At 25.9% G+C, this 23554-nt stretch overlaps 2 protein-coding genes across 5 annotated transcripts in view; one reads left to right on the top strand and one right to left on the bottom strand.

The window, feature by feature from the left end:
- Positions 1-5484, bottom strand: part of LOC135928995 (uncharacterized) — a 33967-nt gene extending 28483 nt beyond the window's left edge. Inside the window, exon 1 of one of the 2 annotated variants that reach the window (XM_065465478.1) lies at positions 5375-5484. The gene's annotated coding sequence lies outside the window, so the exon portion shown is untranslated. The remainder of the gene's footprint in view (positions 1-5374) is intronic. The other variant, XM_065465480.1, reaches the window with a different exon arrangement.
- An 11331-nt stretch (positions 5485-16815) lies between these two features.
- On the top strand, positions 16816-21606 carry LOC135928143 (protein arginine methyltransferase NDUFAF7, mitochondrial-like). Of its 3 annotated transcripts, none has more exons than XM_065464507.1 (6): positions 16816-16998; positions 17043-17153; positions 17201-17419; positions 17559-17666; positions 19420-19563; positions 21033-21606. In XM_065464507.1, exons 1-6 carry the CDS (start codon positions 16927-16929, stop codon positions 21519-21521), a joined length of 1143 nt encoding a protein of 380 aa, XP_065320579.1. In that variant the 5' UTR covers positions 16816-16926; the 3' UTR covers positions 21522-21606. The 3 variants fall into 3 exon arrangements, with proteins under 3 accessions (XP_065320579.1, XP_065320580.1, XP_065320581.1); XM_065464508.1 differs by having other exon boundaries at positions 16861-16998; positions 17040-17153; XM_065464509.1 differs by having other exon boundaries at positions 16930-16993; positions 17040-17153.
- The last annotated feature ends 1948 nt before the right edge of the window (positions 21607-23554 follow it).

Raw genomic sequence — 23554 nt, forward strand, 5'->3', positions numbered from 1 at the left:
AAGAGAATTAAATGATTCGATTATCGTTTAAAGGGTATAACCAATATAACAAACTTATTCTATGTAACAATATTAAAATTATATTAAAAAAACGTCAATTCAGCTGAGCTCGAAGTATAAATCAAATATTGTTACCAAGGTAACTTTCTCTATGAATTTTCAATTTCCAGAAGGGTATAAAATATTTTTCTTCAACATTTAAATCAACAATCGCTCTATGAGATACCATTTATATTATATAAATAATTGTTTTAGAAGTTATAGGTGTGCGCTAGGTGGGGTTCACTCACCAACCCCGGTCTCCCATATGTTAAGGATTTTTTTAAAACTTCCTGGAGGGTTAAAACTTAAAATTAGTAATACCAATATTCCAGGCGCGTACGCAGGAATTTGGTCTAGGGGGGGGGGATAATAAAATTTTTTAAGAAATATTATTGTTAATTAAAAATACTAAGCATAAATTTATTAAGACTAATAACTATAAATTAATGTGAATTACAAAAATAAATATATATATATATATAAATCGGCATTGAAAAAATATAAAATAAATGTGAATTAAAATACAAAGTGAATATAACCACGATATGAATCACTTAAATGACCCAAAATTGAAATTTGAATTTTTTGAGCCTTTAAAATTTATAAAGTATAAAAAATTAAAATGTTGGAAATATAAATTAATACACAAATAGTTTCTTAGGAATAATTGTATTTTGTATGTTTTGAACTAATTTTTCAATTATCTATCCTTGCTTGGCGTTAAATGCCTATGAATATTCAAAAGATCCAAATCATTCAATCTACTTTCAGAATTTGTATTTCATAGGTATGTTTTTCAGAGACTGACCGTATTTTAATTTTTTTTAAACATATCCGAGCCGAGTTGTATATTTTAAAACCAAATATTTGAAATCGCCATTATTAGCTATAAAATCAAAAATAAATATAATTTATTTTTAAAAAACGGGCCTGAAAATTTTATTTTCAAAAAAGCCGAGCCGGGCCTAAAATTTTTTTAAAAAAAACGCGGGCCAAAAAAATTTTTTAAAAAAATCTGGGCTGTGCCCTGCAAATGGTATTTCTGCAGGGCTCTGTTATTCTTCTTAAAAAAGAGACTCTCATTAGTTTACTAATGGGAAGAGTTGCTAATATATAAATATAACCATTTTGATACATTGGGAATATAATCTAAAATGTGTTTGAAATAATGCAAAGCATCCATAGCATTTTTTGGGACTGTATAAACCATAGTTAATCTTTTAATCATAGTTATTCAGCTAATAAGGCATCATAAGATATTTTAACATCTTCATGACAAAAATCTAACAAATATTTTTTTTTCTATCACCATATGAAAAGGTTGGAATGGCTATTGTGGAAGTAATATCTGCGGATTTGTAAGTGCTGCATGATGAATTAAAAACCAATTATTTATTTGGGCTATAAATGTATCTAAGAGAGGGGACATTTGTTTTATAATACTCTTCTACTGATCCTATATTAATTTTTTGAAGATGAGCTTGCTTGCTGCAAGTTGAGGGGGACAAATATAAAACATGTATAGCTCTACTTTTGACTCAACAATAACATATAAAATATGAAATTCTTCATCAACATTAGCTCTAATTTCCTTGAGTTCTAATAAAATGCTCTCGGCTATTCTCATCTTCTTAATCAAGTCAATGTCATGTTTTTGAAAAGTATTACATAAAATAGTTGAAAATTAAATAATACATTTTAATGAGAAAAAAAAATTTGGAATAAGTATTGAATCCAATAATTTTCTTGCTTCTGAGGAAATATTTCTCTCAAGCCATTGTGATATTTCAGTAATAGCATTAATAATCGGCTCTTCTAACTCCATAAAAAGCTGTTACTTCTTAAAGGCGGAGACTCGATCTCGTTGAACAGGCTTGCAATTTCTTTCTCCCTGTTGGACAAGGAGTTTCAGAGATAATTATTATTTGACTAGAAATTTAGATAAATAATACGCCATTAAAATTTGAAAATTATATATATTATATAGGAATAAATATTAACAAATATAAATTAATATTTACAATAATATTTTTGAAAAATATAATCCGGCATCAACACATATTTTACTATAATATAAATTCTCAATAATGCAGCAAAACAAACATATATGTAATTTCTTAGAATTATTTTTTTAATATCTCTCTTCAATTTGAGATTTCTTTAATAAATGCAAAATAAAAACAGTCTAGAAAGAATAAATATTTTAAAAAACTTTCCTCAATAATTTTAAGTTAATCTCTTTTTCTTTGAATTTAGAGTGAATTAGTTATTATTTAATCTAATAATGATATAATAAATGATAAATTTATTAATCAGGTAGGCGGGTATATCCAAACAAAAAAAATATTATATTTATTTGTATTATATTAATAAAATAGGATTTTAAGTGATGCATAAATAAGTTTATTATAACTAAAGTGAATTAAGTATGTAGACAGTGTCGTCTAATTATATAATAATATAATTTTGCGACCAAGATGTATTCAAAAATATTATATTATATGTATTATAAAAGAAATTGATTTGAAAAATAAGTCCAAAAATCGATAATTTATTTGAAAAATGGGAGTTATTTTTTTATATATTACCTTTAAAAGAGTCGCGAAAACATATTGGCTCCCCTTACCTAGCATTTTACTATTTTTTTGGCTTTTTTTTTTGGATAGAAATAATATTAAAATTTAGAATGATTTATTATATCTTATGTTTACATTCGATTTTAGGTGTTTTAATTTTAAATCGATAATATTTTAATAAAATGTATACCTTCTTTCATTCATTCTTTCTTTATTTCTTTCTATCTTTTCTATATTTCTTTCTATCTTTTCTATATTTTCTTTCTTTCTATATTTTCTTTCTTTCTATATTTTCTTTCTATTCTTTCTTTCTTTCTATAATTTCTTTCTTTCTGTATTTTCTTTCTTTTTTCTTTCTTTCTATATTTTCTTTCTTTCTATATTTTCTTTCTTTCTATATTTTCTTTCTTTCTATATTTTCTTTCTTTCTATATTTTCTTTCTTTCTATATTTTCTTTCTTTCTATATTTTCTTTCTTTCTATATTTTCTTTCTTTCTATATTTTCTTTCTTTCTATATTTTCTTTCTTTCTATATTTTCTTTCTTTCTATATTTTCTTTCTTTCTATATTTTCTTTCTTTCTATATTTTCTTTCTTTCTATATTTTCTTTCTTTCTATATTTTCTTTCTTTCTATATTTTCTTTCTTTCTATATTTTCTTTCTTTCTATATTTTCTTTCTTTCTATATTTTCTTTCTTTCTATATTTTCTTTCTTTCTATATTTTCTTTCTTTCTATATTTTCTTTCTTTCTATATTTTCTTTCTTTCTATATTTTCTTTCTTTCTATATTTTCTTTCTTTCTATATTTTCTTTCTTTCTATATTTTCTTTCTTTCTATATTTTCTTTCTTTCTATATTTTCTTTCTTTCTATATTTTCTTTCTTTCTATATTTTCTTTCTTTCTATATTTTCTTTCTTTCTATATTTTCTTTCTTTCTATATTTTCTTTCTTTCTATATTTTCTTTCTTTCTATATTTTCTTTCTTTCTATATTTTCTTTCTTTCTATATTTTCTTTCTTTCTATATTTTCTTTCTTTCTATATTTTCTTTCTTTCTATATTTTCTTTCTTTCTATATTTTCTTTCTTTCTATATTTTCTTTCTTTCTATATTTTCTTTCTTTCTATATTTTCTTTCTTTCTATATTTTCTTTCTTTCTATATTTTCTTTCTTTCTATATCTTTCTTTCTTTCTATATTTTCTTTCTTTCTATATCTTTCTTTCTTTCTATATTTTCTTTCTTTCTATATTTTCTTTCTTTCTATATTTTCTTTCTTTCTATATCTTTCTTTCTTTCTTTCTTTCTTTCTTTCTTTCTTTCTTTCTTTCTTTCTTTCTTTCTTTCTTTCTTTCTTTCTTTCTTTCTTTCTTTCTTTCTTTCTTTCTTTCTTTCTTTCTTTCTTTCTTTCTTTCTTTCTTTCTTTCTTTCTTTCTTTCTTTCTTTCTTTCTTTCTTTCTTTCTTTCTTTCTTTCTTTCTTTCTTTCTTTCTTTCTTTCTTTCTTTCTTTCTTTCTTTCTTTCTTTCTTTCTTTCTTTCTTTCTTTCTTTCTTTCTTTCTTTCTTTCTTTGTGTATAAACATATCAACATAGTTGTCTTATAAAAAAAACTAATAATAAAGGTAATTTATTTGGCATTTAACAAGTGAATGTCGAAAGAAGGATGAGTGGAATAACCATGATAAAATTTTATAATAAAATAAAATATTGCCTATTATATATGATTTAGAGTATTTAAAGTATAAAATCTGATGAGAGAAAAAGGGAAGATTTTTTTTATGGTAATAAATTTATATTTATGTTATATAGTAGTTTGTCGTGATGTACTGTGATTGGATAAAAAAATACTTGTTATTTCTTGTTTGGAACATAACAGATTTTATGTTAATGTTATATTGAATTAGATTTTAGGAATTACTGATTCATATTAATTATTCATTTCGCTCTTATATTTTCAGTAACACATAATGATTTCAATCCAACCAGAAATAGCGTCAAATTTTCTCCAGTGATAAGTTGTCACCATTTAATGCATAGATATTATTGTCAATTATTTAGATTTAAATCAAAAACCTGCAAATCCCGCTGGAACCCAACCAAATTGGCTAAGAAACAATAAATTTTTAAAAGGTTAGCCGTTTAAATGATTGTTTTCGTGTAGTATTGCTAAGAAACCCTATTTGAGTCGATTTTTCAAAACGGCCCGATTAAGATTTTAGCTAAGCATTGGCAAAATGTCCAAGCATTTCTGTCAGCTATAAGCAAAATATCTAGTCTTACATAATGTTATTTTTGTTATAATTTTAATCGGGCCGCTTTTTAAAATCGACCCGAATCGGGGGTTTTAACAACACTATCTATGGGTGATATCGTAAACTCATTATGAATCAATGAAAATCCGGTGAGAGGATACGTAAAAATTTTACTAGCCTACGCCCATTTATTTAAATCTGGTAAAAAAATCGTTTTATAACTTATTATGGAAAATAATAGCAAGAGGCAAAATCAGATTACATTTTTTTTTCCTAAAAAATTTTGAATGGAATTAGATTATAAGGTAATCATAGATTATATGTACATATAACATATATTAGGTTATATATATTTTTCTTACATCGAAAATTTTTTATCCTAATCGATTCTATAAAATGAAAAATTGCCGATATTATATTATATACAATAACCACTCTTATTTCCATTTTCTAAGTCAATCTTAAAGCCTATTTCGTAAAGATTTATTTTAAAAATAAAAATTACTTTTTTGAAATTTCTTTTAAACTGGCCACGAATTTAAGAATACACAAATCATTATTACCTTTTTATGTAATTATAAAATCCGCGAATTCATATCAAATTTTATTTAAAATATAGTTGGAAAGGTATAAATACGATATCAAATTTTTATATTTATTAATAACTATATAATAATAATTATAAAAAAATGTGAAGTATTGATTTATGAGATTTTGATAATTTTTGTATAAATTGTCAAATGAAATAATATTTATTCAAAAATAATTTTAATATTTAATATTCAATTAAAAGTCATTTTAAAACAAATAACACAAATATTTTTTGACTTTATTCATTATAGGATATTTATATTATTAATATATTTTAATTAATTAATCTTTTTAAAATTATATAATGTATTTAAAAAGTCATTTCCATGCCTGAGCATTACCTTTATATATAAAATATAATATTATAGAGAGGGAAAGTAAAGAAAAACATACAAATATTTTTTTAAAAATAAACATTTAATTTATTTTAATGATTTTAATAGCTCTCTTTAAAAAAAAGAAAGATATTTTTACGTGTGGGAATAAATTATTTATTGTTATTATACCTAACCTTTTAAACAAAGTGGCATCTATAAACAATAAGTGCCATCTACATTATCTTAGAATCATTTAAAAGACCACTTTTTTGGTGGTAACTAGTGTAAACTTATCTCCACTCCACCTCAGATTAAATTATAAATATGAAATATACAGTTAAAAGTCATTTCAAAATATTTTAAAGGTAACTTACTAGCTTTTTTCTTATATTTTTTTTTTGAAAAATATAAACAAATTGCAATATTTACGACTTATTCGAAGTATAGCAGGTAAAAAAAAATAGGATGAATAAAAAAATAATATAATACAATATATAAAGTTATTTTTTTTAAAAAAATTAATGACATTTAGCGATTTGTCACGAAATAACTTTTTGATATACTACATATTTTTAAAATAGGAACATTTAATTTTATAAATAATTTAAAATATTGACATTATATTATTTATATTTATTAATATATTTTACAATTTTTATTCCGTTATTTTTATTTTCGCTGGAGAAAATTTATTTTTGATAACATTAAATCGAAATAATAAAGTTTCATTTTCAATCTAAGAATTTAATACAAGATAATTAAATTATAATTGTTACAATTATATACTTTATAAATTGTAAAGGACACAGAGCTGGAAGCCCATGGATGAATTAATTTTGGCGCCCCTTTAAAAGCTCCCAATTTTCTTAGCCTCTTAAAAATTCATAAAATAACGCACCAGATTCGTCATTTTAAAATGGCATTCGTGATGAAGCTTAGAAAATGAATTGTATTGAGTAATATTTATGCAATATATTATAGCAAAATATAAATAATTTTAAATAAAATGACCTAATTATGTTAAGGTTCATAATTTATGTAATATTTATTATTTAAACTTTTAAAATATTATAATTAACTTTAAATGCACAAAAATTAAAATTTAGCTTCCCTTAAAATGTTCAAATTTTGGCGGCCCAGATCCTCTCTTCCGCCTTCTCCCGCGCTTGCACAGGCCTAATAGGAAATATATATATTAGGGAAACGAAACATATAAAGTCTCCTCATAATGCATTTAATCTAAATTTTTTATATTTTAGAATCTAATGTTGAATTTGCGTCGTTGCTCAAGATTTAAAACCCTTCATGTAACCTAGATTTCACTTCATTATGAGAGATGTATAAAAAAAAGTGAAATTCTATATATTTATTGTATTTGAGGTCTTTCGATTTGTTAGCTGGACCGGACAAAAATATTTCGGAACATTACATTTATATCGTTTTTAAAAAAAAATTTAAAATTACGCTTATTATTTTAAAATAATTAATTATGAATTTTAAAAAAACTGCTATGAATAAATAGATACTCCCTTCCCTTGAGATTTTATTATAAGAGTTCGATTATGGTTAAGAAAATTTTAACTGTTTATTATTATTTAGCGGTTCGCTTCGACCCTCTTCTGTATATTACGATATAACAACAATTTTGATAATTTTGATTTATGTCGCCCTGTCCCGCAATCCCAAGTCAACGAAGTTATTATCACCTACATACTTCCCTATCTGAACCAAAATTTTAAAAGAAGGAAATACAAATAAATCAGAAAATTAGGGAAATTAAAATTAACATTTACCCTTCAAGTTACATTTACTTCTCTATCACCTTTTATTCTAATGACGATATCATCTTCAAAATTCTCTACCTTCTTCAACTTCTTTGATCATATTTTGTCAAACACCTATCCCCTCCTTTGTAGAGGAGCTTAATCATTTATCTAAATAAAAGTTTCCATGATAATATTATCTATAGTACTTTTATCACAGTACTAATTTTATCATATTATACTTATGGCCTGCTACATTTTTTAGCCATAAATCATACCAATCTCCAGCGATATTTAAGCTTTTACTATTCGTTTTATATTTCTAGGAATGGCTGGTAGGGAACAAGAAAACAGCTAGTTAGAAATATCACGATAATCGCAACTTAAATTGCGGACCGTAAATTTTTAATTCTTCTTAGCATAATAACATCCCTGTATTCTGGATAGGTAAAACATCGAGTCAATTAAGGCCATTTTAATTAATATTTTGAATTAAACTAAGCAGGGATATATTATCGGAATGGGAAATTTTAGTTATTCTTATAGCTAAATTACACTAATTTAGGGCTAATAAAAGCTATTTTTACATTGCTGGAAGGGTCCTGATACATGCACAGAATTGCCAGGTCCACCACATTGACTAGCAGGTTACCACAATTTTATTTAAGCGAAGTCTACAACTCACACAATTCTACCATATTTTTGAGATTTCCGAAATATACAACAAAATCTTCCACAAAACCCTCTCCCCACACCTTTTAAATTTTTTTCAATGAAGATTTTTATATCATGTATTATGTCTTTAGAGATTTAAAATTCAAAAAAAGTGATTACCATTTTTCTATTGGAACCCTTCCTCTTAAATTTATTACGTTTTATCTGATTACCACTAAAAAGGACGGGATTTATATAATTAATGAATATTTATACCATATTAACAAATTTGTATCAAAATGATAAAACAAACATAAAAAAAACTTTTTTTAATAAGAAAAATCCCCTTATATTTTTATGACTATTTGAAAAATAAATCCGACATGGATTTTAGCCTATAAATTAGTTTCCTTTTTAACTCGGCCGGCCTATTTTAAAAAATAGGTTTCTGAAAATCTATTACAATAGAATAATTTTTATCTGGCAACCCTGTACACGGGTGAATACATTTTCTTAAAATTCTTACAACATATGGGAAATTGGGGAAAAAAGGAAGATAAATTATAATCCAATTTCGCCAATTTTAGTAGGTAAAGGTTAGAGGTCTGTAAATACTGAATCCGAAAAGCTAACCTACAGAGGGAAAATCAACATTTTTTTTTTATAATTGGGATGGGCCAGGTCATATATTATTTACGAGGTGAATCGGGGTTACTATGCGTGATATCATTAAATTGTGGTCCATATAAAATGTATATTTTTTATACCTTAATTATGCATAATATATTTCAATTGAAAAATCAAATATAAATTTGCAATTATATACCAATCTGGATTGGAAAATGATATATAGGGCCGGGCCATATATTTTAAAACCGAATATTTTTAATCGCCATTATTAGCTATAAAAATTAAAATCAAATGTAATATATTAAAAAATCCGGGTTTCCTGAAAAAACAAAACACCCGAGCCATGCTGGGCCGTGCAGGTACCTCTGCAGGTCTCTGATATAAATTTTATAATTAAGTTATTTTTTTAGGTAAAATTCGATCCTCTTTCTTTTAGGCCTTGATTTGACTCCTTGCACTGGTATTTTTTTTCTTTGGTTCAGACTTCTGTTACATTTATTTAAGAGAGGGCCACCACGATACATCTCTATCGATTCCTTAGCGTTTTTTGTTCTTATTTAATTTTTCTTGGCAATGGACCCTTATTTAGCCTTTCCATCTCATATTGGCTTGATTTATTAATTCCGGAATTTTTGTCCTCTCCCTTAATTATGCCCATTTTCTATTTTCATTTATTCTGAGAAACTATTGGCAAGAGGCAATATAAAATGTTTTACAAGGAATTTATTGCTGTTAAAACATTATTGGAGAATATATTTAATGCGATTTTAGTTATATTAATTTGGCTTATGACCCTGAATGTCAAACGTATTGTGTTTTAATAATTTTTTCATAAAATATTTACGTCACTTATTTATTAATATATATGGGAAAAATTGATGTTTTTATATACAGTCTGTGGTCTAGTCAGTTTGCGTTGATCACAAATCCGATAGACCTGGTTTTGAATCTAGTGAGACCAACACATGGTGATTCCATACTGGGGGGGGGGTAATATAGTAGATGAGTCCGATTACATTTTGACAATCTTTAGTTGCTCAGCAAATTTGACAAAATTTGGCCATTGTTTAGTAAATGGTTTGACACGCATTGTCACTTGCCATGTTATTCACTATTTTTATTTCTTATTTACTTCAATATTCATTTTATTATGTTGTGTTGCCATAGTAACTTTTGTGGACTAACATAAATTTAGATTGTATTTTGTTCCAATTTTATCCGCTATAATATACTCTATATGCGCAGCAGGATAAGAAACAGTTATAATTAGGGTTTGAAATTTAAAAAAACACAATTAATTTTAATTAATTTCTAATAGTTTTAATAAAATATATATATATAATCCACGAAAAATGCCAATCAAATTCAGCCAATAGTATTCTTTTAAAAAATATTTATCCAATGATAATCATTATACCAATATTAAGCCAATATTAATTTCTATCACGTGATTTAATATAAATGTAAATGTGCTAGATTATATATTTTATTTTTAATGGCGATGATTTTATAATGCAAGATGCCTGATCAGAAGACATTAAAGTTATTGGTATTTATGTTAAAAAAGAATTTCACATTGGACTCAATATCAATATGCTTCAGATCTAGATAAATTACAATATAAGGAAATCATCAAATTAAGAAATATCACCTAGCCATTTCATCAGAGATGTGGGATTTAGATTTTCACAGTATCAAAGTTTAAATTATCAAAATATATTTTCTTGCAATATATTGAAGAATGGATCCATATCATAAGAAAATGCAAACTTACTCAATACTCTATACCAAGGAGTGCTTTGTGCTTTCCATTATTAAAAACCCTTAATGAAGGATCCATTCCCACAATCTAATAAATATTTGCATTTTCCTTAATTTGATGATGGATGAATCAAAAATTTCCCTCTTATTGATGGACAAATTAGAAATATGCCTATATGAGTGTGAATCAGAAATTTACCTTTATTTTGATGAAAGTTCTTCAATATGAACAAATAGATGTAACATGTGTGAATATGCTTTTTTAAAATTAATTTCCTTATTTTAAAAAAAAATGATTATATAATCAATATAAAATTTAATCTTGCCGTATGAGAGTTTTTTATATTCATTTTTTTAAAATACTAGGCCTAAACCAGAATATATGTTGCAGAACACTAAAATAAACAACTATTTATAATTCTGGGAAGTTTTTAAATTGAACACCATACTTTATGAATTATCACATAAAATATCATACATAGGTCTGTAATTTTGCAACTTGATAAATCAATTGAAATGTTATTGTATTGGTTAATTATATATATAACTTGGACTTCATGTAATTCTTTATCGCGATCAAATAAACCATTTATACAAATTATATTGATATCATCTATATCCTATAACAATATAATAATAATACAAACATAAACATCCTCATCCCATTTAATAATACCCGGCAATCAATCTCAAACTTTCTTCATCTCCAACACCATATGATCTGGATTTATTATTCTTGCCTGTCAATTCCTGTTTTCGGTAGCAAACTCCTTTATCTATTTCAACATCCTTGCGCAGTCGCAAACCTAGGATGCTTCCAATGGCGTTAAACTTTGAACGGTCCTCGAGAATTTCGTTATAACTTGAACGACATCGCGGTCATCATAACCAATTCTCTACCAACCATTAACACTAAGCGTATTCAGATGGACAGTCAATAAGTCGTTAAATGTTGAATAGTCCTTGAACAATCCGTTATCGCTTAAACTACTATGAAGTCGCTGTAACCCCCCTCCACCATTTTCTTCTTGGTCCCACTACTCCTCCTTATCATCATTGACTGAGTAATGATCAGAACCTGTCCCTGTTCTATGGACCTCATTGATGTAACTTGAATCTTATGGGCAACTACCCCCGAATATCTTTATGTACAACATCGATTCGAATTATCTTCTAAATAGAGTGTGGGGACTATGGTTGATAATTTATAGAACTACTCATCCTCATATTCAAATTCTATGGTGACTATGTTTGATAGACCAGAGCCCCATCATAATTTTTATAATTACGTCTAACCAGCCAGGTTAATTTATCAGTATTTTTCCAATGTCCAAATCGGCCAGGTTATTTTATCATTTATCATTCTAATTTTTAATAATTATATTGTGAATATTTATTCTTCTTCAATTTCATTCAATATAATCAGAGTTGGGCAGTACCGCGAATACTTGTATCTAAGATACAAGATCCTTTAGTATCTTGTATTTAGTATCTTATTGACATTTTTAATAATACTACTGTATCTAAGATCCTTTATTTTGAAAAGAATCTTGTATCTAATTCATTTTCTTTAAAAAGACACAGATACAGATTCAATTTAATATTCATGTTTAAAACATTTACATATCACACAATGTAATATTATTTTCTTCGTGAAATCATGTATTATTTTCTTTATTTTTTCTTGCTATATTTAATATATTGATAACCTTAATTAGTTGGAAATCTTACAGATCACAAAGATAGATAGATTGTAAATAACAACACCAAAACTAAATAAGTAAAGGTTATATTTTATATGTAATATTTTTCAATTTGTAGAATGTTTAACATTTATAGTAGTGAAGATGAAATAATGGTAATAGGTTCTTCTGAATTAAATCCGAATCTTAAAATTAAAGATGTTATAAGGTAATTCATGTGGAAAAGGACAAGGTACAAGCCGAATGTCAAAATTGCACAAGTAAAAAAGTTATTAAAGGTTGAACAGACTCCTCTACAAACTTTGTTAAGCATATTAAAGTATATTATACATTTTAATTTTATAATTATTAACATAATAATATCTAAACATAAGTCCCTCTTAGATAATTGTTATTAAAATATTTTATAGAAGATGGTTGATTATCAAATTAAAACATTTCGCATATATATTATTTAGGGGTGTATACCACTTTTTAGAGGTCGATCCTATCCGATTCGATATCATATCTAATTTTGTATTCTGTAAAGATACTGTTGGAATTTAATAGTGTTTTCCATTAAGAATAATATCATGATTTATATATTTTATTTTTGTCATAATTTAAATTTTATTATATGATAAATTACATTTTTATTTTACAAAAAAGATAAATTACATTTTTTTATCTGTCTTTCAACAAAAACAATTTCTCATCCTTTTTTAAACAATATAAAAAAAATAACTAATACAAATTGATGTATAAAAAAAATGTTAATATAAAATTTTGACCGATTAAATATAAATACAAATTGATATAATAAAGAAATAAATCAATTGCCAAAATAAATAATAAAATAACATTGATCAACATATTCAACATTCCACCCTTCAAAGAAATTTAGCTTATGATTTCCTTGGATAAGTTGAGTGGTAACGTTATTAACATTCATGATCACCAGGCAAATAGGCACCCATGTTCATGGTGCAGTCTTCTTTTCAAACCGTACGATGGCTTGGTAGAGTAAAGACAATCCCTAGCTAATTTCCAAACAGGATTGATTACTTGTGCATGGCATAGGATATCTAGATTCCTTTAGAGTGAGGTTTATTTTGTCGTGCTTCAGGCAGAAATCCAATTTCTGAGTCGTTGCATCAATCTTGGCGCACGGAATTCTCCTTGAAGGTATGATCTTAGGCACAGCATCGGGCTTCAAGTGAACTTTCTCTTGTCTGACCCTTTTGGGTTTGTAGGAGTAGGTTGATTCGAGGTATACCAGTGAGTTTAATATCCGTCTTACGTATCGCGGTTATGTCTACAGTCTTAGCTGTCAGCTTCGGAAGTATACTGTCCCTGGTACCGGTGTCAACTTGCATCAACGTGGGTATGTTGTTGATGTTCACTGTCACGTTGTACGCGTCATATGTGGTGTCCTTGACCCCCAGATTGTACACTTCCAAATTCTGCAGATTATATTCTTTAAGGTATGTGTTTGAGTCGTCGTCATCATAAATTACTTCGATGTTCATAGCATGGTTCGTATTCAATTGACAATCACGATCTTTGTAATCAGAAGGTCTATTGTAAGTATTATTGCCATTTATAAAAAAAATATGCGTCTAAAGAATTACAAGTGATAAAAAAGGTTAATTAATTCATACATATGCCTAAATTGATAATGGTTTTTTAAAAAAACCACATAAGGCTATATAATTCTTTGCAACTTATATTGACAAAAGGTCATGAAACTAATTGTTACCATTTTAGACAATGATTTATAGAATGGACTAATAAGAAAAAATTTATAGGCCTTACCAAATTAATAATTTTTGAAGAAGAGAATATAAACGACCAATCCAAATCATAAAACTATATAGTAGTTAGAGCTTCCTCTTAGATGATATGATGGAAGCTAGATAAGTAATCAAGACAATTATTATGAGATATTAAATTTCTAAAAGATTATCTTTTATTTTTAATGATATATAAACGACTACACAGTTGACCATTATTGCATATCTAAAATATGCAATCATATGCTCTCAGCAGCTGTAGTAATAATCTTAAATTACATACCCAAACAAATAATAGATGCTGGTTAATTTGCAGTAATGACCATGACACTCACGATGTAAGCTAGTATCAGAATTTATTATGTTGGATAAATTGATAAAATAAAAACACTAAAAATCTTTTGAAGAAATAATTGTGCAAATATATTGAAGCCTTGAGTTATTTACACATGCCAAGGATGCCATATTAGAAATAAAACATTTTGGAACTATAAAATAAGGACGAGAATGATATGATGAAACAATTATGATTTTATATACTGTCGCATCCAGCGTCTACATGAGCGGGAGGGGTAGGAACAGTTTGCATCCTACTTTTTTGAGGAGAGTAGGGGGTAGGCGGCTTTAATGGGGGTAGGATAAATTTCTTTGGGGGTTATCTATTAAATTTGAGATGAAATAGGAAATAAATAACTATTATAATACAATTCATCGACCAAATCTATATATTGCAAACAATCATATACATTGTTTTGCAAATTCTACTATCCTTTTAAATGTAATTTAAAAGGTTTAGATATTTTAGCAAGCTCATAATGCTATAATAATGAATTCGTTGTAAATAATCGACGTTTTAATTGAATTTATCTAAAAAATAAATCCTTTATATTTACAAAATAAATCCTTTATATTTACAAAATAAATCCTTTATATTTACAAAATAAATCCTTTATATTTACAAAATAAATCCTTTATATTTACAAAATAAATCCTTTATAATTACAAAATAAATCCTTTATATTTACAAAATAAATCCTTTATATTTACAAAATAAATCCTTTATATTTACAAAATAAATAAATCCTTTGTATTTACAAAATAAATCCTTTATATTTACAAAATAATTTACAAAATAAATCCTTTATATTTACAAAATAAATCCTTTATATTTACAAAATATTGATATTTGGCAGGTGGTAAATTTTTTAGGGGGGTAGGCAAAGGTTTTTGAAGGGGGTTTGCATCCTGTGAAAATTCTGTCATGTAGACGCTGGTCGCATCACCTCTAGTTAGTATATTATATCTTAAAATAATTGTAGTTTGTAAAAATATCAAAAATATACTTGTATTAAAGATTTAACTCAAAACTGTTTTTTGAAAAAGAAAAAATAGATTTCTTAACGTAAAAATAAAAAGAAAAGATATCAAATTTATTACATCTATTTTAAAATGAATAATAAAATGTTAAATTTTTAAAAATATTTATAAATAAATAAATGGCGGTAAATAGTTGAAAGCAAATTGTTACTATATTTATTATCAAAAGCATTTATTAGTTAAAATCATTATAATATTAGCTGTAATATATTATAACTGTCAAATACGTCTAAAAAAGTGGCATTTTAACAAATATTTTATAAACAACTGAATATAATAGAGGATTATAAACTATATGTCTACTTACTTACTTTTTATTATACTTATTTGGACCTTGAAAATGTTTTTAGGAATAGGTATGATAATAAATTTTAAAAAGAAATATACAGTTGATTAGTCATTTTGAACTCTGCTAATTTCAATATATTTTTTATTTTTCAATTAATAAATGATTATATTTATTTAATTAGGGTTATAAAATAATAAATAATAATAGTCAATTAAGCTTCAACTGTTAATGCTAAATTAATATTTAGTAAGTGATATTGATATTCTATTTTTAGCACAAAATTTGATTGCTAGCTGTTATAGTGAAAATATAATTTATATGTATTAATTTAATCTAATATTTAAAATAATATTCATTTTATAAATATTTAGATAGTCTTATAAATTTTTAAATAATAAAATTAAATCTATTTTACTTAATAGAATTAAAAAAGAAATCTTTCAGGGGGGCAATCAAAAAATTTATTTTTAGTTCAAGGGGTTAAGATTCCATTAAAAAAAATTTTTTTTGCTTCACGGGGCTATTTAAATTTTTCAGGGGGCTCGAGCCCCTGCGCCCCCCCTAGCGCGACGCCACTGTGTAATATATTGTATTTTTTATCTTCTAATAATAATAAATTGTAATATTGCAAACAAACTGCTTAAATACACTTAGATATTGTTTATTATCACTCAAAACAATAAATTAAAATTTTGGATATGAGCTTGGGCAAAACACTTAAGTCTTATGATAGGCTTGTGTTTAAATTTTATATATTAAAGATAGACTAGGCCTGCAAATTATTTTTACTGTTTACCTGAGCTAGGCCTGATGAAGAAATCATAGCTAATGAAGGTCTCTAATTTCAATAATTAAATTATTTCATTTCTTATCTTACTTTTTTTGATAAATAGTAACATATAAAAGCAATGGCCCTAATATTTTTATTGGAAATATATCTTATTATAATATTACTTACGAAAAGTAGATCAAATTTAGCATAGTTTTATTATTATTTAATATCATATTGTTTAATTTATAGGTCAACATTTAGTTTAAATTTATAACTCCTAGATTTTAGAACATACATTCATAAATTTCCATATGACTTATAACTTAAAAAAAATATATAGTGTATATGACATAATTAAATTAAAAGGTCCAATATCTCTAGCTCAATACATCAAATATGTTTTAACCAATCCATTAGATGGCTATTACATGAAAAAAACTGCCATTGGTCAAAAAGAAGACTTTGTAACATCACCTGAAATAAGTCAAATATTTGGTGAGGTATGGTCAATAGATTATTATAATATATCTAATATTTTTAGTAGATAATTGGGGTTTATATATTAAATGAATGGTTATCAAAATACAATAATCAACCCTTCAACCTAGTAGAGTTAGGACCAGGCCATGGCACATTAATGAGGGATTTACAACGAGTAAATAAACTCTACATGCTAATATTTCTACACAAAATATAATACAGACATTTCGAAAATTTCCATCAACAACAGATAAATTTAGATACAATATGATTGAAATAAGTCCTAAGCTCAAAAAGATACAGCAACAAAATTTAATAGATATAAATAACAAGAACTCTATAAATTGGTATGAAAAATTAGAAAATTTACCAATTGATATTGGTCCATATTGTTTTATTGCGAATGAATTTTTTGATGCACTTCCTTTTTATAAATTACAAGTAAAAATTTGAATTGGAATCATAAATTTATTATTTTACTTATAAAAATATCTTATATTAAACTGTCAAATTTTTTTTTATATATTGATTAAATTAAATTAAAAATTAATTAAATTTTACTTATCAATAAATAAATTAGAAAACAAAAGATGGATGGAGACAAGTTTTAATAGGATTAAATCCAGAACAAACTGATTTAACATATGTTTTAAGTTCCAAGGCATCTTACCTATCATCATTTATAAAGGTATTTAAAATTATACATATAATAATAGAATGTGTTTAATATACAATGTCTGATTTAAGAATCTGAATGAATGATTGCAAAAATTGATTGTGTTATAGTTTAGTTACTAATTCATTATTTTTAGCCAAAAAATAAAATTAATTATAGATACAAATTCCAAAAAAATTGTAATTTTCTAATCAACTACATATGTAATTAATTACTCTCAAACCTATGCCATAATTAAATATCAAATAGGGCTGATATATACCATTTGAACCAGGTTTGTGAAATGGCCTAGTTTCCCCCTATTAATTCCAATTACTTTATTAATATTAACAAATTGTGTAACTTTTTATAATATTTTCCAAAATAGGTAATTTTTATACTTAGATTTAATTTCTGCTTCTTTGTAGTGGAGTTACTTTATTTATTTATAAAAGAAAATAATTTGATCTAATGAGACAAAAAAATAAATAATTATCCTTATTTTTAACAACTGTAAAATTGTTTTAGTATAAATATCTCCTTCATAATTTTTTTTTATCAAATAAAAAAATTTCTAGAATTTATGAAATATTTAGATATCCAAATAGGCAGAATCTAAATATAATTATTACTGAGATTTCTTGTGCTACAGGAAAAAAGAAAATATAAAAATCCTGCACGATAAGATGGAGTCTTCGACATCAAGCTGCTACAGCATTTTTTTAGATCTAGAAGAGCCTATTTTAATGCACTTGGGAAAATATCAGAATCAATTGAAACGGATATTTTATCTGAAGCGGATACATTATTAGATTTAATATGACTGCCGATTTTTTTCTTTGGAATGTATTAATAAATTGTTTATTTTACCCCCTCCCCCCGTTGAAAATTTCTAGATACACGCCTGATCTGTGGTACTAGTAGTTTGTAGAGCTTGATATTTGTGAAATAGGAATAATTAATGACTGTTTCTCATAATTCTGAAATTTTCAACGCTGTTCTAAATACTGGATATTATTATAATAATGAATTGCACAAAGTGAACTATAATAAATAAAATAATTATCTTAGAAATAAGTATGATATTCGTTATTTAAGTGTTTAAATGAATATTATTAAAATTATAAAATATAAATGAATGATATTGTTTTATTATTGAGTAAAACATATTAGGAAGAAGAAAATTGACAGACTAGACATGTTTTTTTAATTTAAAATTTATTTAAAAAATATATAAATAATCTAATAGTGTTTAATTAAAAACGTTAAAATGCTAAAAATTTAATGAGGAGAAATTTTAAAATTGCGGGAATTTTGCGGGAGGGAGGTATCTCCGTGCCAACTAAAAAATTGCGGGAGTCTCACGCTGATGATGGGACCTGGCAACCCTGATTCAATCTGATGAGGAAAATACAATTAGTGAAAATTTAGTTAATTTAAATATTTTTCTATTTTCCTTGATTTATGGGTTTTTAACAAATTAAAGGGGGGGGGAGGCACAAAGTTTTAAATAAGGGATATTTGACTTCCAAGGAATTGTATTCATCAAGTTTCAGGTTTTCCTTCGATAATAGATTGGGTTCTAGAATGAATGTGCGCTACTTTTAAACTCTGACTTAGTATTAGATTTAACGAGGTATGACTTTGCCTAGGATAGATATCGAATACATTTAATACAAAAATTAAATATTTCAAATGATAAAAGTCTTAATCTATTTAAAAATTATTATATATTATATTTTTTTTAAAATTTTTATATTTATTTTTAAAAAAATTATTCTTTAAGGAAAATGAAACTAGAGACCATGTTGAAATCAGTCCAGAAATTGGCTCCATCCTTAAAATAATGTGTGACAGATTGTCTGAAAATGGAGGATTTGCCCTGATTTGTGATTATGGACATTTAGGGGACAAAAGCGATACCTTCAGGGTTTAAATTAATGTTAATTATAATAAAATAAGAAAGAAAGCAAGAAAAGGGTATTTTCCCCACCTCGTAAAACTAAAAGGGAATTATCACTGAAAGTCCTTTTAAACCCCTGACTTTGGCCAATTCTAATATTGCTTAGCCAAACTATCTTAAAAAATATGACTTAAACCTCTATATTAAACCTTAAATTAACGGTTATAACGTATTTTTCTAGGATAAAAAATTGGCTAAGCTGTTTTATTTTGGAAAAATCGACGACTTACCACTACTAGGAGGAGGGCCCTCGATTTTATAATTACTCACACCCGTTTTATTTATGGATTATATATAATGTTTATTGCCGTAATATATGTATTGCAACAATAGATTAATAAATAAAGCTATCTAAAAATCAATTTATAATTCTGAAAAGGAAATAAGAGTCAAGTTTTAAATTATACTAATTAATTAAGCAAATAAGAAGGCAAAAAAGTGTGTAAATTCAGCTTTCGGATTTTGCGATGTTCACTAATTGAAATGGACTATATGAACAGATTTTAAGTATTAAGATAGCCTAGGGATGAAAAACCTTTTTTTCGGGAAAAATACAAATTGTTTTTTAGTTATTTAAAATTTCTTTTATTAATATAATATTATATTTAATGCTAAATTTTTTATTTTCACAATCATTTAAATAAAATTTTAAAATGAAATAAATTTAACAATACAAATAATAGACAATCAAGCTTTCATGAACATTTTCTCATTGAAATATAAATTGGTGTATGTTGTGAACAAAATGGTAGTGAGTTGATGCAGGCTCATAATGTTGTATAATATCAACTTTCTGCTCGAGAATTTATCATTCTTATACAGTTTATATTATGATCCAGTGTGCTGCTACTTGAAGAAGAAATGTGTTATGAGCACTATTTGCATTGATAAATTATTTCCTTTTTTTTCTAGCAATAAAAGGTTGTCGTATACATGATGAGATTTGTATCACAGCATATTACAATTTAAAAAAATTAATAAAATTCTACTTTTAAAAATAATTTACATTGTTATTTAAACATTCTCACCCAACCCTTACCGAAATGTTTTATAATAATTTTGCATTTATCGAAAAATAATATTTTAATAAAGTTTTTTTTATAATATAAAAATAAGTTTAGGTTTAAAAAGATTTCCATCGTTCCCTCGATGTTGGTGGCATTGTCTTTTTAGTATTTTTTAAAATTGTTTTTTTCAATTTTTTCTGTTGTTTTTTTGTTGTTTTTTGTTGTTCAAAAAGCTGTTTTTTTTGTTTAATTTTTTTCGTTTTTTTCTATCCCTAAGTTGACATTAAACTTTTAGAAGAGTGTTCTATATATTTACGAATAGAAATCATTCTAAGTTAAAATATTTGAGAAAGATAATACGCTTTATCATTTGATTGCATTTATTTAAGAGACTATAAAAAAAAATTTAATATCATTTTTATTGGTTAGGCTTTTAAAAATCACGAAATCCAAGATCCGCTTTCTAACCCCGGAGAGTGTGATCTAACGGCCGATGTTGATTTCGAGTTTTGCTTACGAATTCTACGTTCCTACAACGAAAAACTGGGCAAACAAAATTGGAAACGCAATAAAAACCGGGGAAAAAACTTTGACGGGGAAACTCTCGATAAGTCAAATTTAAAATATGGTGATTACACCGATGTAAATCGCTCAAAAACTATAAACGATCAATTTACGGCGAACACAAACGGGGAAAAGAATGATAGGTTGGAAATCATAGGGCCAATTGATCAAAGACAGTTTTTACTGGAGAACGGGGCAGCGCTTAGACTTCAAATGTTGTTGAATAAACTAGATCTTAACAAGGATCCAGATACAGAACTGGAAAAGGAAAAATTGATGAAAAACTTCGAAGTTTTGGTCGGACCTAACGCTATGGGAAACCGATTCAAGTTTTTGATCATTAAGTCTCGATAATTATTTAAATACAAATCGTGACTTATTGTATATGTACTAATATGGATAAAATTATTTTATATCTTATTTTTGATGAAAAATAAAAATTGTCTGGTGTGAGTGTTCCAATATACTATCGAATAAAATTAATCCTATTATATATTATTTTTTATATATTTGCCTTGTACACATCTATTTATATATATATGTGTATTTGTTAAATAGTAGAGTTTTTTCGACTCTGAACTCGAGCCGGATTTCAAAAAACGGGTTAAACTCGAGCGGCTTAATGAGTCATTTAAGCCGACTCCTGAGCCGATTTATATTTAAAAATCATATTATATATAAGAATTCATAAAAAAATTTATACAATCTATTTTATTTTATATATATAATCCAATAAATATCATATTTATACAATCTAATAGTAATTTTATTAGGTTAATTCATCCAATGATATATAATATTTTATGTCACAAGAGACCTTGCGGATGTGGGATTCCAAATCTTTGAAGAATAAAGCATATTATCAAAGTATTTTAAAATTGGGTTGGATTGATTCAAAAGATTGATGAAGGAATAGTTTCAAACTAGAAATTGGTCCCTCTTCATAGAATTCCGGTGATTCCACGAGGCTGTTGTCCGTCGAATTTGAAAAGTCTAGGTGTTTCAAGTATGGAAGATATTTAGGCGCATCTTAAGGCTCACTGGCTCAGCAAATGGCAAAAGTTGTCTCTGAGGATTTGTCTTATACGATCGAAAAATATACCAAAAAGATTAATAAAGAGCTAAACCAACAAATTAAATAATGTTAAAAATTTGGGCGGATGGGTTAGTCAAAATTTTTAGATGAATAGGTGGAAGGGGCAAGGGATTTATTTTAAAACCTAACCATCATTTTATACATGCAATTTTGTGTTTCTGGTTCAAGATATTAAATGCGAAGAGGTATAATTTAAAAACAAGAGTTGGGCGTAAAGCATAAAGAATGCATGGAATGTTAAAGAATTTTTGAGTAGGAAAAATGATTTATGTGAGGATACCTGGCCAAAATTAAATCTTAAGGAGGATATCAAGAGTAGGCTGTTGTGAAGAATTCGAGCGGAACCTAAGTACGTTAGTTCCGCTAGGGTAGTGATTTTGAAATTGTGATTATTCGGATCAGAATTTAGTTGTACAAATTCTGATTTGTTGGGGATGTGAATGAGACCACAGCGTACCCCACCTTTTTATGTCTACTAAAAAGAAATTTTTTTAAATTTATCATCTTTGCAAATTCTTTGTTCAATTATAGATAGCAACTTAATAGATTATTAAATTTTCCCGAGATATTGTTTTTTCTTTATTTTAAAAATTAAGGTTTTTTGAGTTATTGTTTTTGCATTTTTTACATTTCTTCTTGTTTTTTACTATTTGTGTAATACTTTATGATGATTCATGTAATTTTTATATGATTCTAGATGACGTCTCTATCAATGAAAGAAAAAATATTTTGGATTAGAGATTTTTTTACTATTAGTTTTTATTTTTAATATATTTTATCAATTGTCTTTTACTTGTTCTTTTCAATTCTAAAAGATTTTTAATATATCATTTTCATTTCATCATTAATCATCAATATAACATTTATTTAAAAAATAAACATAAATTTATCCAAAAATGAATATGAAATTATTATAAGAATGATTTTAATAAAATTATAAAATATATATTTAAATGCAACAAAATTAGATGAATCTGTAAAGCCACTTATAAATTAAAGGTATTCTTTATACTCTGCATTAATTCTCATATTGTTATTGGTATGTTCATGTTGGGTGACTTCAAAAAATTTTCTATTTAATATGCTCAATTTATTATTGTATTCTCCTTATGTGCCATCATTGTTTTCACTTTCCGATTCTATAATTTATCATCAATAATTTGGTTCATAATTTTATATATGAGGTGATGCTAGATTGGTTATTTTAATAAATGGTAGTTGAGTACCAAATTCCTATATGAAGAGGAAGACCAACATCATATATCAATATCCTATCTTAAAATATCTAAAC

Source organism: Gordionus sp. m RMFG-2023, chromosome 4 (genome assembly GCF_954871325.1).
Source record: "Gordionus sp. m RMFG-2023 chromosome 4, tfGorSpeb1-WG-v2, whole genome shotgun sequence".
NCBI classification, from domain to species: Eukaryota; Metazoa; Nematomorpha; class Gordioida; order Chordodea; family Parachordodidae; genus Gordionus; species Gordionus sp. m RMFG-2023.

Bases quoted from the DNA above. Each gene is read 5' to 3' on its own strand.
- LOC135928143 (XM_065464507.1), top strand. From the start codon at position 16,927: ATGAAAAAAACTGCCATTGGTCAAAAAGAAGACTTTGTAACATCACCT. The intron at 17,154-17,200 runs GTAAATAAACTC...AATATAATACAG, and splicing joins TAATGAGGGATTTACAACGA to ACATTTCGAAAATTTCCATC. The intron at 19,564-21,032 runs GTTTAAATTAAT...TTTATTGGTTAG, and splicing joins ACAAAAGCGATACCTTCAGG to GCTTTTAAAAATCACGAAAT.